Source organism: Lampetra planeri, chromosome 4 (genome assembly GCF_965212315.1).
Source record: "Lampetra planeri chromosome 4, kcLamPlan1.2.h2, whole genome shotgun sequence".
NCBI lineage: Eukaryota > Metazoa > Chordata > Hyperoartia > Petromyzontiformes > Petromyzontidae > Lampetra > Lampetra planeri.
The window spans coordinates 27,251,622-27,269,406 of record NC_136110.1 but is presented as its reverse complement, the minus strand read 5'-3'; the positions used below and the strand labels follow the sequence as shown (position 1 = coordinate 27,269,406).

Here is a 17,785-nt window from a genome sequence, read left to right as displayed (position 1 = left end):
TGCCCGATATAGCGGTGAGAGCACGGAAAGGGAGACTTGCAAATGCAGGATCCAATGTTCCAAAAATTGAAATCCACGTGGGGGGGGGGGGGGTCGGGCTGGGAGAGTTCCTCTTGGATGTAGTTTCACATTGTGGTTTACAGACCTTACATTGCGCGCATAAGGTGAGACCCAAATGATGTAACATTCACGTACTGTGTGTAAAAAAGCACCTTAGGTTCTTAGTATTTATTCTTCACGGAAACCCCCCCAAAAAACTGTTTTGCCGAGTTGCTATCCGCAGCAGTCTGTGTGTGCATATTTATAACACGCTTGCATCCTCATGTCTTTCATCTTTACGAGGAGCAAGCACCACGCTTAAGAGCACTGTGTGATAGGCGAATCCAGTGTCCCAAGGGTCCCACGTCAGTCCCAGCTTTTGTGTGCAGAGTGCGTACACGTAAAATTCGCCCAGCAACACATTATTATAGGCTACTAAATGAAACATGATATTCCACAGGTTAGCGGACCGTGTAGGACTTGTGCACTGCAGACTCTGCAATACTGTACAGTGTACATAAATGCTGAATGGACAGGTCATCAAGCACACCGAGTGCTGATGCCACAGCTCTGAATAATGAATATACATTTAAAGCCGAACGAAAGCTAACGCAGGAACTGGCAACGTTTCATTTGTCACCAAAAATATCATCAACAACCATGATCAATCCACCGCTTGATGAAGACCTCCCCCACAGTGTGTGAAATGCAATAATCCATCTCGCTCCTGCACGTAGACTAACCTCATTCATTTGTTCCATCTCCGAGGCGGCCTGGCTCTCTGGCGCTTCCTTCCATCGGTCATCTCGTTATGCGTCCCATCCAAGACAACTAAACCTTTCTCAACAAGCATCACAGTATGACGCGTCACCTGCTTTGCTCTATGATGCATGTGTACCTTGTTTTAGTTTTTTGGGGGGGGGTAAGTGATGAACTAGTAAGTAATTGGCATGCTTGTGTATGTCACAAACCTTACTAATTGGCTGTGTTGGGTGGTTGCGGGTTTAACGACACATTTAAAATTACGCAATCGAACCCCCCCCCCAAAAAAAAAACACCTCTATTATGTGTACGGCAATCATTATAAACGAAGACACGCGCGTCTCCAATGTGCTGGTGTATTGTCTTTTTTGACACCGATTTAAAATGCTCCATACGAAGTGGTAGAACATGACATAACAATGAGAAAGATTATAATGCGGCAGTGCTTTTGCAAAGACAACCGTGAATTTATAATTCATGGAGGAAGCTATTTGTATTTTAAAACAAAATGACCACGTGTGTCATTTTATATCATGGCAATAACAAAAATCCATTGCGTGATTGGTGAGCGTGACTGATTTACAAAACACAACACGAAGCAGAAATGACAGTGGAGAGAGAACCAGCAGCCCTGCTGTGTTGGGAAGCTGTACACAACATCAGTTTAACACGTAGGCTTTCGCGACCAATATTATTCATAATCAACGTTTTTGGGTTTAGATCGCGTTATTTACTGATTGGCCGTGTCGGGTAGTGGAGGGTTACGATACATTTATAAATAACGCGATCTAAACCCAAAAACGTTGATTATGTACACAACATGCTCATACTCAAACGTGCCATGTGTTCTCGTCGTGTGTGGTATTGCCCATACCTAAATGGGGCATTTTAATTGAAGATACATTTAAAGAAGTAGCGCGTCTTTAAATAATGCAATAACCATTTCATACATTATCAATGGGCTATTCGCAAATGAATAATAGACCCCTTTGACACATCGTAGTTTCCATAAATGGCAACTTCAAACAAAGAATAAAGACAATCAGTGTACTGTACACAACATAGAAACATGTAATTCTTCCTTACATTCAGAGCTTGCGAATTTGCAAATTGTGCACATAGTGCTGTCATAGAGACATTTACACCTACAATGAGATCACGCTGCTAAATTGTATCCTGCAATTTTTGATAATCGGCTACCTTGAAAAGTCAAATGTAAGGTTTTCCCCTTTTCCTCCGGCACGAAACGAACACCCGCTGCTGTTGTTGTTGACTCACACCAAGCCATTTCACTTTCACAAGAAGTCCCGCGCTCCCGTCTAAATAGCGCCTTCGTCTTAGTGACCCCGCTTTGCTCAAGCGAAGGCGCGAATAAAGCTCCCCTCCCCCCAACCCTGTGCGAGGCTGTATGTGTGGGCCAGGGATAGAACGGTTCCGCGGGAGGGTGTGGATTTGCTTTGCCTGGTGACATTGCACCTCATCGACTTCCTTTTCACTTGACAGCCGACGAACAGCCGTGGCAGCCCAAACACACACACACAGAGACGCTCAGCGCTGTGTTCAAAACAAACCGCTGGTCGTACACTTTGTCCACCCCCCCTGTTTAGATGATCTCCGGAACAACACACGGATGCATGCAGCATATAGGATGCACGGGCTGGAGCTGTGTGAGCAAACAACGCGTTGCGGCAACTTTCCAGGTGGTGAGCGGGTGCTGGGGTTTCTTTATTTTACGAGCCACGCAGACAAATAGAGACAGATGGTTACCCCGGCGGGTTGATGGGTCCCATCTGGCCAGTGGCTTGTCGTCCGTTGGAATAGCTGTTGTTTAAATAATTACATTTTAACTATAAAGCCACGGGGGGAGGGTTTTGCGTTTAATTTGTTTTCCGCGTTGACTGATTTATTTTTTTACGTGAAATAAGTTGCGCTGAAGTATAGCCGGATGTTGCTACTGCGAGGCCCAGTCACGGTCAAAGTTTCCAAGCGTCCTTGATTTTGCTAGACTATTGCCTTCACAATAATCACTCGCCAACGCTGAACACCTCTCTGCACTGAGTTTACACGAATATCTTCGGGCCAAATATTCGCAAGGAGAGTAAATGTACCGTAATGCACACGCACATTCCGCATTTCTGTAACAAGTAACTGGTGTTCGTCCAGACGTGATATGCAGCGTTTAGATTCCCTAAACGAGCCGTCTTATTTGCTTGGTCCTGGATAATGTACTCTATGAAGGGTGTCCGTACCTTATGAAGGATGTCCATCAGTAGTGGGGAGCGGTGGTGTAGCGGTTAGCGCATTGCGCTATGAACCCGGCCACCCGGGTTCGATTCCCGCTCACGGCCAACACCCAGTGACGATTATCTTAATTGGTACTGGCCCTCACCTAGGTCGACTCGGCCTCAAATGAGTACCTGGTGCGGTGTGTAAACATCGCCACTGGGGAGACAAAGGCGGTCGGGCGTGGTGCTAGCCACCCAAACCCCTCGTGTACCGTGCTGGCTTTCATAGGTGCTAGAAAACAGAAAACAGTCTGTTAAGGCTATACGGGGGACCTTTGTTTTATCCATCACTAACTTATTAACATTAGACATCGGCTTGAATTTAGTGACTAAAACCGAACACACATACTGGGTACTGTGAACGATGAGTCCAATTACTCAAGAATCTCCACGTGTCCGCATTTTCGAGACGTAACGTCGCGTCGACATCAGTGAGTCTCCGGTGATTACCGGCATCGCGGGAGTCGTTGTTTTGAATTCTTCTGTTATCTGTTGATGCAAACTGAAATTTTACGCGGTTTTTTTTTTCGCGTGCATACCTTATCTCGAAAATGTAAGATGTTGCCAACATTTCAACCGCGCACTTCGAAATGCTGCAGAATTATAAATATTTAATAGCCGATGATACATTTACGCACACCCTGTATTTTTTTTAAAGAATAATAACGAATTTACGCAAATAATACGCTAGTTTTGTAGCTTGTTTATCTGCTGTCGCATGCACTACAAGGACATATAAAATATATGCTGCTGCACGAATACTATATTATACAGCGCTGCCCTGTTTCCTTATATTTGCCGATTAGATTAGGACCGGCTAAAGGCCTTTATTCCATCTCATGACTTATTCATGGTGTCCATACCTCGATCTCGACACAGCACGTAGCAAGCGAGCATTGCACCGGGCCGTCTGGTTACCTAGTCGCATCACCAATACGTTTCTTTACAAGACGTTCGTTAAAATCGCCCAACCTTTAAACAATTTACAGCACACGGTTAGAAACGCGGATCGTATCCACCTCTGACACGCGTGACAATTACCGAAGGAGCCATTTGCGCATAATCTACGGGCCACTTGAACAACGTAATGAAATTGATTTAGGCAATACAGCATGTTGTTTATGAAAGACCCACTCAAATGTGCGCCGAAACTACCGTTTTGCTTCACGCGCTCCCCTTTTACACCAGATCTTTATTCTCCAATGACCACTATATAAGCCGGCGAGCACTGTTGTGCAATGTTGCACAACAGTGCACAACGCTTGCGAAACCATAGCCTCTGCGTGAGTCGAACATGATGAACTGGCTGCGAGCAGTACACCTGGGTGTCGCAATCTGCCGTCTCTTCTCTCAAGCAGCAGCAGCAGCAGCGTTATTACTATTATTCCCATTCTGTTTCTGCATAACACGGTATAAGAAATGCACGTATGAACTAAGCGTGTGCACCCTAGTTGCCTTGGTGTGTGTGTGTATATATAATCAGGGATGTATAATCGCATGGAGTGTTTAATACGGATTATAAGATGTTCCGGTAAATAAGACGCACCCCTCCCAAACTTGCTGGCAGGTGTCAATTCAAGTTACACAGATCCAGTTACGCACACACACACAAAGACAAAGCTCCCCGGTATAGCCTTACCATATTTTTGGGGGCAGGTGCTGTTAGCGAGTACCTATGAAGGCCTGGGACAGTACACGAGGGGGTGGGTGGGTGGCCAGCACCACGCCTAGCCGCCTTTGTCAACCCGAGTGGCGATGTTGACACAACGCACCAGGTACTCATTTGAGGCTGAGTCGACCTAGGGGAGGCCCGGGACCGGTTCAGATAATCGTCGCTGGTGTTGACCGTGACCGGGAATCGAACTCGGGTCGCCACACACACACGCACACGCCTATTCACACACACACACACACCTACACACACACGCACACCTACACACACACACCTACTCACACACACACGCACACCTACACACACACACCTACACACACACGCACACCTACTCACACACACCTACTCACACACACACGCACACCTACTCACACACACCTACACACGCGCGCACACCTACACACACACGCACACCTACTCACACACACACCTACTCACACACACACGCACACCTACACACACACCTACACACGCGCGCACACCTACACACACACACGCACACCTACACACCTACACACGCGCGCACACCTACACACACACCTTCTCACACACACACACACACCTACTCACACACACACCTACACACACACACACACCTACACACACACACGCACACCTACACACACACACACACCTACACACACACACGCACACCTACTCACACACACCTACTCGCAACCCACTGGATTGCAAGACGCACACTCCCAACGTTTGCTTTCAGGGGAGGAGGCAGAGGGAACTGCGTCTTGCAATGCAGAGAATAGCCGTAATTCTGGAACCACCTGCCTATACAACCCCGGGCAAAAAAAAAACGATGTCGCAACTAGAGCCATAACACTTGCGCGCAAGGCACCAAGTGCCTCGATATTTGTGTCCGCGTGTCCATGGTTACCTGTGATGTTTAAAATTTTGGGGGTGGTTTTATTTTAGCAGTTAACTTACTTCCGACGCCAGCGCACGCAATGTCCAGCCATCGAGTTAAAAACACAATGGTCTCTGTACACCCTTTCACTCACTGCGCAGCACAACGATGGCTGATGTGAATTATTCAGCCAATGACACACACACAGTATGAAGCCCGATCCACAGCCCATTCGTTAAATTTGCCACAATTGTCACCCATGACCAATCCACTGCTGGACGAAGGCTAATCCCAAGCCACCATCAAATCTTCTTGGTTCTTTCGGTAAAGTCACGTAGAATTGAAATAATAAAATAATAAAAATAAAACATAATAAAATAATTCTCACGAGTCTGTCTCCTCGACAGACCTGTTCTCCACCTGAGGACGGCTACTTGCGTTGTGGCCGAAACGTCGTGAGAATTATTTTATTATGTGTTATTTTTATTATTTTATTATTTCAATTCTACTTGACTTTACCGAAAGAACCAAGAAGATGAATCCCTGCAGTCACGAAAGCTTTAAATCGAAATCCACCATCAAATGTCACGATCCTGCGATCTGATAAACCACCGACTTGCACATGAGATAATTTCACCGTCCTCTTGGTCGAATTCCATTAATTGACCAATGCACACAATGACTCACTGACAATCCATCAGGTCATTCATAATTCACCGTAATACAGCGGCCATATGAATCATTGGCAATGCCTGTGATGGTTGTTTGCCCGCGTGGGCGCCTCCCCAGGAACGGAATGACATGAACAATGTAGGCATATTAGACAGGCGAATGAAAGGGCCTCTTGTGCATTGGACCATCCTGCTGCGTGAGAACATTTTTAAGCGATAAAAACGCCTCAATGGTACTTACGTTACATTTTGCAGTCATCAGGGATCAATCCATCGCTGTGGATCAAGGCCTCTGCAACCCATCACGAGCTCAGGCACACAAATTAATTTCATAACTCCATCTCCAAGGTGGGATAACATATTGAGCATCACACTCCGGCTTTAGTCTTGTCCACCGTACAATATAACGTCTAGCTATATGTCCTGCCCAAGCCCACTTTTGTAAGTCAATGTTTCTTAACTTGCGTATGCACTCTGATCCATGTGTTTTCCTGTCTCTCAATGGCATTCCAAATATACATCTCTCCATTATTCTTTGCGCAGTTACCACGTTTTCTTTCCTCCATTTTCTTTGCCAATGTACATTATCCGTATCCACATGTCATAGCAGATAACATAATATGCACCAATTCAAACTTTATTCTTGAGGTACGTTGGTATTAAATTTGTAGTTATTTTTAATTTTGAATGACTGTCATCAGTTTTACGTACAGTTTTGCATGTGTTTTCCAGTGGTATTCCTCCCTCCAAAAGATATATCTAATTTTTTAGCAAATTTATTGTACATGACTGAAAAGTGGTTTGATTCCTGGGGGTATATGACGTTGTTATGAGAGAGATCTGCATAAGAAACGATCTCTGGAACGTGTTCTACTTCCAGATTTCTCCCGATGGGCGAACATTTGTGAATTGGCAATCAGCAACCTCAATTTTGATGCATTCATGCTCCCCCCGTTTCTTTCCTTGACATTTTCCCTCCTTTCTATAGTGCTTCTGTCATATATTTTCTTCTTATTTTTTTCTGCTCGTTTGACGGAGGAATTTTTCCATACATATTCACATTATCATTTAAGCCAATTGATATGCGGATGTGTTGACCCAACCAACAAGAATTGTCCTGCAGAAATATGAAGCTATGTGCTTTGTCCTTTCGACAATCGCATTCATCACACACACCTTGGTGTGCAATTAACAAAGAGACCCATAACGCAAGGACAAATATGATGTGTACTTATCGACCTGTTCCCAAAATATGTGAGATAAGATACCCTATCTACTCACAAGTCTAACTATAGATGCACGTGTGTTTCAACACCATCGGCCATGGTCAATCCACTGCTGGATGAAGGCCTGCTCAAACCACTACCACCTCTCAAAATCCCACGATGTAATTAATCCACTTTAGCACCTGCAAACAAGCTGATTTCATCACTCCATCTCCTCCAAAGGAACACCCTTTCGGACGCATTGCATTCCTTACAGTACTGTTTATATGTATCCCATGGTTAATGGCTTGCGATCTTTTGTTCAGGTGAAAATTACCAACAAAAGACACGAGTTCAGTTAAGAATTAAAATGATGCAGTGAATTTAATATACAAACCTGGCTGTCGCCTGATGAAGCTAGTTGTAATCACTGGCGAAACGTCGTACTCAGATTTCAAATTCTGTGGCTTGGCTCTCCAACACACCGGTGTGCTGTACTAGTGACGAATTGGCACGTTCTGTTTACGTGACAACCCTTACTAGTTGGCTGTGTCGGGTGGTGGCGGGTTTAACGACACATTTATATATTTACGCGATCTAACCCAAAAAAAAAAACATGTATTATGGATAATAAAATATACTGTCGGATGCAAACGTGCATCGACATCGTGAAGAGCAATCGGGAGCATTGATGAACGGCACGAGCAACGCTATTGAGGAAAACGCGTTCACTCAAACAAGTCCATAACACGTTCTGCGAATGACGCTTCAAGTGAGTCGGCAAACAGAAACAAACGAATTAAGAAACCAGAGAGCGCTCCCGCCGATTACAATTAAATCAATTAATGAGCAACATATTCCGGATAGCAATTTACTGCTGGGGGAGGGGCGACAAAGAGGCTTGCGTGCGTGAGTAAGGAAGTCGTCCCCCCCCCCACACACATCGTGACTGACATCCTCCACCACCGCTGTTGCTAACTCTGTGCGCGAGAGTGGCGTGTGTGTGAGTGAGTCTCTGGCTGTGACTCTCTCTCTCTGTATGTGTGTGAAGGGGAGTGGAGAGAGAGAGCGCGCACGCGTGGGGAGGTGGTGGGGTGGGAGTGCGCGCGCTCAGGAAGTGATGTAACGCACTCGGAGAGGGCTTGCTGAGTCAACGCGGCATTTGCGTCTGCGGCCACTCCTAAAGCAGCTCCCCTCTCACTTCGCTCGTCGATCTTCTGCTGCTTGCTTGCTGCTGCTGCTTCTTCTCCTGTGCAGCGCCCGTGTGGGGACGGACAGACGTTGGCTATCAACCCGACATCAGCAGGCCGGCCGGCGTCATCTCTCGCTCTCTCCTCCGTCCACCGGGCAACCCCCCCAGCCACCCCACCCCCATGCACTTGCCCATCGCACCCTTCCTCCCGTCACTTGGTCGTTAGCAAGTGCACATCTTTCTTTCTGTTGCGCTGGTGGGTGGAACGTGCTGCGCAAATGAGACCAACGCTTGTGCCGTAGGGCGTAGAGAGATCGAGAGAGAGAGAGAGGGGGCGAGCAGGAGAAGAAGAATAAGACGACACGAAGCGTTGTTGGTGGAGGGGAGCAAGCAGGATTGCCGGAGAGGACCCCTGAGAGTTTGGTGTCGGAATACGGCAACGGACAAAAACAAGAGAATCGGCAGTAACAGCAGCGGCAGCAGCAGCGGCGGCAGTAACAGCAGCAGGAGCGGCACGTGTCACGAGAGAAGACAGCGAGCGACAGCGTCGTGGGGTGGTACCAGCCACGTGCGTGGCCGGAGCTGTTGAGTGCGCGTGAAGCCTCCACCCCCCCTTCTACCGAACCTGGCTCGGAATCCCCCCCACCACCACCCCGCTCCACAACCATCCCGGGTCTGCGGAGATCAGCAGCAGCAGCAGCAACGACAAAAGGGACACTCGAGTGCTGGCACCCCCCCCCACACACACAATGGACAGCGTCTTCTCAACGTGGCCCAACGTGGAAGCCCGTGGACAAGCGATGGCTTCTGCATCGTCCGCTACTACAGCAGCAGCAGCGGCGGCAGCAGCAGCTGGCGGCGTCGACGGATCGAGCGGCGTGGCCACTCCGCCGCGCTTCGAGAAACCCGGACTCGAATCGGACGAGCGGACGACGATGGTGGTGTCGAGCCCGGCGCACGGGGACGCCGGCACGTCGGGTCTGGCCGGGTCGGTCTGGGGCTCTCCGTGCAGCCCGCCGCAAAGTCCCGGCCCCGTCTCGTCGTCGCACGCCGTCTCGAAGATCGGCCAGTACCTGCTGCTGGGACCCGTAGCCGGCGAGAGGGTCTTCCGAGCGGTGCACGTTCACACGGGAGAGGAGTTCGTGTGCAAGGTACGGCCGTTCGTGGGATATTCCGTCGCGCACACAACTCGCTGTGATTTTAGCACAACGGTCGGCACGCGTACGGTGCGATGGAAGTTTAACGCGCAAACGCAGCGCGCGCGCATCGATGGCGGTTGTTTCACGGGGAGGTCACTCTGAATGGGGATGTGTGTATCTCGGGGTCTAGGCCAGGTAGCGGTTGACAATGTGTCAAATTTAGCAGTTTGTGTGGTAGGTACGTAGGTACGTGTGTGTGGTTTTTTTGACGGGTGGAACAACGATGCAATTGGCCAGTGCACTGCCCTAATTAAGAAGTATGAATCGGCAGATCCGGGGTTCTATTCGCGGCCACGGCTTACATCAATCGGTGGTTTAATGTTCACTTACTCGGAGCGATTTCGCATTTACCCCCCTTCCCAATCACCAACCCGCAATGACGAGCGTGGTGAAGCATGGTCCAACAACACCCACACGACCGAAGAGGCGTTGGGGGTAGCCCTCCGTACAGGTAGTGGGTTGATGAATGGCTATACGCAGAACGTGATCTATAGAATTGCTCTGCGCATGCGTTTTTTTGTTTTATTTGTTGATCGCTCTACTTTCAATTGAACAAAGGCGGACCGGTATTTCCGTGTAAAACCAAACAAGAAGACGTTATTGTGGTGACAGAGGAGAGCGAGCGGTGTGATGAGCATATTCATCAGCATCGCCCCTTTGCGCATGGAACCATGATTGACATCTCCTCTGGCATGAAGCAGAGAGAGTCACTATCGTAAATACAGACTTAGACGCCCGGTCATACGTCCACTTTTAGGACAGCGTTGCCATTGACGTGGCGTGCTGGGATTTTAGAATGGCGAAGGCTTATCCGGATGGCTAGGCATGTCTGCGTGGTCCTTGAGTCTTTACCGATGCAATCTCGGTGAGCACAGCAAAAGCACGGACATGTCTTGGGTTTTACGAAACCGTTGAATGCTAATTGTGGTTATAGTTAAACTGGCAAGGCGCGCGCTTGTGTGACACCTTTTAGCGACTGGGGTTAGGGGGGCAGGGCTCTTTTGTGGGAAGATTCCGTGTCAATGGAATACAAGCGCAGCGTTCACGATCTTCCCTTGAAGTAGGTTATTTCTTTTTTTAAAAACCACAGTAATGGACTTTACGCTGACGAACGGTTGATGAACATCGGGTACCATTTATCAATGGTGACGATTTCAGAAGAGAAATAATAAAATAATAAAAATAAAACATAATAAAATAATTCTCACGACGTTTCGGCCATAACGCAAGCAGCCGTCCTCAGACTCTGTCTCCTCGACAGACCTGTTCTCCACCTGAGGACGGCTGCTTGCGTTGTGGCCGAAACGTCGTGAGAATTATTAAATGTTTTGTTTTATTATTTCCATTCTACGTGACTTTACCGAAGGAGCCAAGAAGATGAATCCCTGCAGTCACGAAAGCTTTAAATCGAGATTTCAGAAGAATTGATCGACGGCTGGTGTTATGAGTGATTGGCGGTCGTGGAGAATGCTGATGATAATTAAGAGATAGTAATGAATAGCGATTAGTGCTGCAAGTCCTGCTGATTGGTGAGTGATGATGACTGTTGGGGTTAATGGTCAAGTCACGGTGGCTGTCGGTAATGATCTTGATAACGGATGGACATTGATGCACGATCGATAACCGCGAGCGAGGGCTCTTAATGATCATGACGAGCCATTAATTTGACTACGACGATGTGCGATCGATGATGTCCATACACCGTTGTAGGCGATGACGCCGAGTGAATTTTTTTTTACGATAATCGTAACGATATCCATGCCGATGACGGCGAGTTAAGTGAACAAAAGAAACGAACCGCCGTCGCTGTCGAACGGTAGCAATGACGACGCGTTGCCGGTGACGAGTGAAATTGCTTCCGACAATGTGATTTGACTCCGGCGATGATGATGATGATGATTGATGACAATGGTGATGAGTGGGACTTCATTTCTCATGGACCGAGTTCCAAGTCTCCCAATCCCCACGACAATTTGTTTTACGGTGGGTGGGAGTGGTGGTGGCGTCTATGCCTGCTGTGGTGGTTATTATTGAACGGTTGTTTATTTACGATGGTATTTCTGAAAGTGATTGTAATAATTTAATAAATGTAATTGTTTATTTATTGATGATGGTTTTCATGTTAGTGGTGCTAATAATCGAGTGATTTTTCATGCATTGATGGTTGTATTTATAATCGCGATGGTAAATATTAAATTATAATGTTGATCATTTGATGATGATGATATGCCGGTGAACAAGGTTTGCTACGTGCGGTGCGGAAAGTTCTACATGCATACATTCATGATAGTGATGGCCATTATTGAATGATAATTATTTATTGATTGATGATAATTGACTCTTCTCCCCCCCGCTCCCATTCTCTCATTTCCTCCCTCCCCTCCCTCCCCTCCCTCGCCTCCCTCGCCTCTGTCTTTCCCCACCCCTCCCTCGCCTGCCGGCTGCCCCGGGCCACAGGTGTACGAGCTGTCACGCTGGCAGGAGAACCTGGGCGCCCAGCTGCGCCTGAGCGCCCACCCGCACGTCTGCGCCCTGCTCGAGGTGGTGCTGGGCGAGCGGAGCGCCTACGCGCTGCACGAACGCTCGCACGGCGACATGCACGCGCACGTGCGCGCCGCCCGTCGCCTCGCCGAGCCGGAGGCGGCTCGCCTCTTCCGGCAGATCGCCTCCGCCGTGGCGCACTGCCACGGCGCCGGCGTGGTGCTGCGCGACCTCAAGCTGCGCAAGTTCGTCTTTGCCGATGCCGACAGGTAAACGGCTCGAAGGCTTGCGTGCGTGCGTGCGTGCGCGTGTGTGTGTCTGCGTGCGTGGGGAAGAGGTGGTGTGGCGTGTGTGCGGGACTGCGCTACGAAGCCGGCGAGCCGATTTCGATTCCCGCTCACGACCAACACCGGTGACGGTTATCTGAGCCGGTCCCGGGACTCTCCTAGGTCGACTCGGCCGCAAATGAGTACCTGGTGCGGTGTGTAAACATCGCCACTTACTAGCCACCCACCCCCTCGTGTGCCATGTCGGTCTTCATAGGTGTTTGCTAACAGCACTTGCCCCAACAGCCTCTGAAGGCTCTATGGGAGATCTTTGTGTTTGTGTATAAATCAATCAATAAAAAGTTAATTCCCATGTCACCACTCCCCTGCAAAACCCTCCGACCCTGAGAATAAAACTCGTAAGGTACCTAAGGTCACAATACAGAGAGATCACATTTGTTTAGTGCCGTGCGCTGTTTTGTTGTTGCCGCAACGTCGTGCTGACGCTCACAGCGGCACATTCGAAATGTTCTCCTGTACGGTATCCATGCCGTAGCCTGGTACCGCATCCCTCTTGAGAGACTGGGAGACGCGACCCGCTGGGTGAGAACCGCTGACATGAACAGGAGTATTTAAAACAGTCGCTGGCGAGATTCTGGCGTACACCTGGGACTCTAGATCTCGATGCAGTGTGTTGCTAATTCCACGGCCACAGACACGTGGAGATTTAGAGGCATGCAACTCGTTTGATGGGATCTTCACCCTACAGGATTGTCGATGTCAGATTGTACTCAATGAGATGGGCTGACGAGCATCACGTTGTGTGGCGTTGGAGCTATCGATAAAACATTTTAAGTGATTAAAATGAACGTATGAAAAGATGTGAATCTGGCCCTTGGACTTGATGGAAATCATCACATTGAACCCCCTATGTATATCATTTGCTTATCAATCCATTGCTGTCTCGTTTGTCCTGACCTTCCTGTCATAATGTTCATACTATTGAATGAGACGTCTCCACCATCATAATTTCCTTTAATTTGCGGCAAAGAAAAACCCCATGCCTTTTCTTCAAGGGGAACTTTGAGCTGAAATCACAATTAGATCGAAGGGATGGGCATTTTCAGATCTTGACACCAGGGTGGGGCCCATTTGGCCACATCATCCTCGTGACATTTATCCTGGAATAGAAACAGTCAGGCTTGCAATGGTGAAGTGGGAACAGCTGCCGTTGCAAAATGTATCATTCCAAAGTCTTTCTTGCAACAGAATCTGTCTCAACGGGTTTCTTACCTGGTTGCCAATGATGAGCTGATGCAGACTTTACGTAATGCAGTTTCTCACATGAATATTAATCACCGCACATTTGCTGGCCCAGTTATGTGCCTTTAGTCACCACTGTCTTTGGGATTCCATGTGCAATTGCCTGCGCTCTTGCCTATACCATAATTTAATGAGATAATTAAAAGTCAAATAGAATTCCTGCTCAAATGAGCATTGAGTCAGTCTATAAAGCAATCACCGTTGACTTCCTCACAATGTGGTATATTAATTGTATTGACCCTGGAGGGGTGATCAATTGCAACCATCTATTGGGCCTCATAGATCCAAAATTCCTTCAAGATTGTTTTGTCTATTTGCTCCAGGGTAGACCTTGCGTGTGATCAAATCATGTCCCGAGAATGCTTGTATCGATCATTTTCGAAAGTGTGTTTTCCGGGCCATTTAACTTGTCGTATTTGACAATCTTTAAGATTCGCGGAGGGGGGAGGGGGAGGGGAAGGTGGGGGGGTGGGCAATCAATTTACGTTTGCCCTCGCTTGAGCCCAAACCATGTGCGGCTGGCAGTTCACGCGAGTTTCATGACATGGGTGATATTTGAGGCTGTGACGTGAGAAACGTGCAAGAGCTGCTGCCGCGAGATCCCCTGGACCTCGTTCATGAAATCACGACGACTCTCTCTGCGTGTGGTTGACCCCTTGCGTCAGAAATGGGAATTGCCCGTTGTTTTTGTTTCTTCTTCTTATTCGTCTTCGTCTCTGCACTGAAGAGACTTCATGGACAGCCACGTGAAGACATAATCCTCTAACACGGCAATGCGACACACGAACAACGTCTGTTGCATAAGTGATAATTCAAATGACGTGTTTCGGGGGAGGATAAAGTGAGAGCAGGCGATCTGCGGCTGCACAGCTAATCACGTTTACACAACAATAAGCGCGTATTGGATAACGATGCACAATGCATCATCACGTAAAAAAATAACATTTAGAATGATGTGGATTATTGACAAGTCGTAAACCGTTGGTATATGGTGCCACTTTGTAACCATTTTCTCAGTTCCTCCGTTTATTTCTTTTGTCCGAGGCGATTCGGTAAATGCCTCCTGACAGAGGCATTTCTTTGGCAGGATGCCACTATTTTCGATGCCGCCTCGCACGTAACGTGACATTTCTGCAAAAATGCTCCCAAGGTCACTTTTGTGAAAGCTCAATTCTTTGGCATCTGTTCCTTGTGAGCATTTTGCGCCGGATTGTCAAAGGCTCCCATTCAGAGGCAGAGAACTGAGGGTATTTTGTACAGTAGTTAGGCACCGGGGCGTGTGAAGCAAGGGAGGAGGAGGGCCCTGCTTGCATAAGCACTTATTTAATCAACTTGCTCCGTGAATATGACGGTGTTAATGGGTAATTTTTTTTTTTAAGAGTGACCGCGGCGGGCGCATGTGTGATCATTGGTTCGTTTTTTGTGGTGGAGAGGCACTGCCAAAATATGTCAAGGGAGGAGTGAAAAAAACTGTTTACGCTGCACTGTTACCAGATTTTGTAAGCCGTGTGTCAACAGCATAAGGTATTGATGTTTTAGTGATTAGGGTTATGCAAAATAGTTTTATCTTGTGCAAATATTGGCCCGCTGTTGAAACTTGGCTGTTAAGGGTGACGCAATGATTGATACAATACTTGCTTGTTTTGGTCTTGTAATCGCTGGTCAGGCCGCCCACCCCCTACAGCTGACCTCATGCAATTGGGGGGTGCGTGGGGTGGGGGGGGGCGAAACAGCGTTCCAGATGGCGAAATCGTGGAACCTGAAATTGCCAAACTTTGAACGCGCTGCTTTTCTATTCCCGCGAACTCCACAGGACCACGCTGAAGCTGGAGAGCCTTGAGGACGCGTACGTCCTGCCGGACGACGACGTCGACGACGACTCGCTCTCCAACAAGCACGGCTGCCCGGCCTACGTGAGCCCCGAGATCCTGAGCGCCGGCTGCGCGGGGACGTACTCGGGGCGCGCCGCTGACGTCTGGAGCCTCGGCGTGATGCTCTACACCATGCTCGTGGGACGCTACCCGTTCCACGACGCCGAGCCGGCGGCGCTCTTCCAGAAGATTCGCCGGGGCCAGTTCACGGTGCCCGACTGGGTGTCCCCGAGGGCGCGGTGCCTCATCCGAAGCCTGCTGCGGCGCGAGCCTTCCGAGCGACTGCCAGCGGCGGAGATTCTGGAGCACCCGTGGTTTCGGATGGACGGGTGCGGATTGAGTTCCAGACCGTGCGGGTCCCGGGAACGCGAACACAACGACCAAGTGGTTCCCGACGTGGACATGGCCGAGTCTGAGGACCCCTTTTTCAGCTGAGGTGTGGAAAAGAAGCAAAATTGGTTTCACTGGAATATTTTAGTTTTTGTTTTTTTTTGTTTTTTATTCATCTGCAGAAAAAAAAATAACTGAGCTATCCTCCTATGGAGATGTGTAGATACGGAAAGAAAAATTGGACTGTAAATTCCAGTGGTTTGTTTACAGACATTTTGAGCGAATGTTGGTCAATAAATTAAAAAAAAGAAACTAAAGCTTGTGATTATCCGAAGTCATGCCGGATGATACAAGGTATTGTTGGATGAATAGTTTATTGATAAACATCTTGGTAGACTTAAAGGGTTCCGTCATGTGATGAAAAACACTTTACACAATGTGACTGCGATTTGAAGGCCTCCGATGCCTATAGATTAACACTAGCGAAACAAGGTGGTCTTGACATGGGAAAGCTGTTGAAAACTTGAGGAAGAAAACTTGAAAAGAATGTTAGGACTGGGGTTGCCTGACTGGACTTCATCTTTCCAAACATTTTTGTTAATACATGTAAATAAGACTTGCCAAGTTTACATTGGGTCTACTAACTATCAAAACTGTTACTGAATGTGTCCTGAACCAGTACTGATCCAATGAAATGTGGCTACCACTTATATTAATTGTTGAGCCAATGGATGTTGAATCTTCTTATCTTCTTCAAAATGTTAATATCGTTCATAGGATTCGCAGCGAAATAGCCTGCCCAGTTCATGAGTCCAGTTCCTGTTTTTTTTATTTTATTTCCAAACTACACCTTTACGAAGTTTAAACTGTCAAAGATTTCCAGTACCTGTGGCACAGGACAAGTTTATTAAAGTTAATATTTTGTCTGTTGCAAACAAATGTAAACTGCCTATTATTGCCCTTCTGTGCCATTTGTCAGTAATGCTGCCACTGTGAATTTCTCCTTAACCGGCGTCTTGTATAAAATCCTTGTATATACTTTTTTTGTAAGTGTAAAAGTGTAAACACTAGACTGATAGCCCCATTTTTGTACAAGTAGCAGTTGTGCAAGCGTTAACAATTGTTATTGTGCATATGTATGTGTATTTTGTAATAAAAAAGAATTTATTAACACTGCTTTACCGTTGTTGTTATTCCAATGACATGCCATAATAATGATTCACCGCAACAAGTCACTCATTAACGGCGAGTTTTTTTTCCTGTGTCATAGCAAAGGGTTGTCTTTGTGTGAAGTCCTATAATAGCAAGCCTCCAAAAAGATGGCTCTGTCTGGATGGGTAGGTGAATTCACCGATGGATGAAGGCCTCTTCACACCAAGTCGGGACATGGGTATAGCTTGTCCATATATATCCCCGCACTGGTAGTGGCAATGGAGGGGGGAGGGGGGCGGTAAACCAGGTTCAGATATCAACACTGATGTTAGCCGTGGCCGATCATTAAACTCGTATAGCCAGGGTTGAGAGTGCAGGGTGCTAAACACTGCCCCATTACTTCGCCCCAACACTATAGCCACAAACTAATAGGCAGTCTCACAGAATTCCTTCACGTCGTCAAAAATAGTTTGCA

The 17,785-nt window shown here is 47.7% G+C and overlaps 1 protein-coding gene across 1 annotated transcript; it reads left to right on the top strand.

Moving 5' to 3' along the window:
- The first annotated feature begins 8,927 nt into the window (after positions 1-8,927).
- Positions 8,928-17,329, top strand: LOC144717887 (tribbles homolog 2-like). Its single transcript, XM_078593636.1, has 3 exons — positions 8,928-9,839; positions 12,345-12,637; positions 15,771-17,329. Exons 1-3 carry the CDS (start codon positions 9,438-9,440, stop codon positions 16,261-16,263), a joined length of 1,188 nt encoding a protein of 395 aa, XP_078449762.1. The 5' UTR covers positions 8,928-9,437; the 3' UTR covers positions 16,264-17,329.
- Positions 17,330-17,785: the final 456 nt, after the last annotated feature.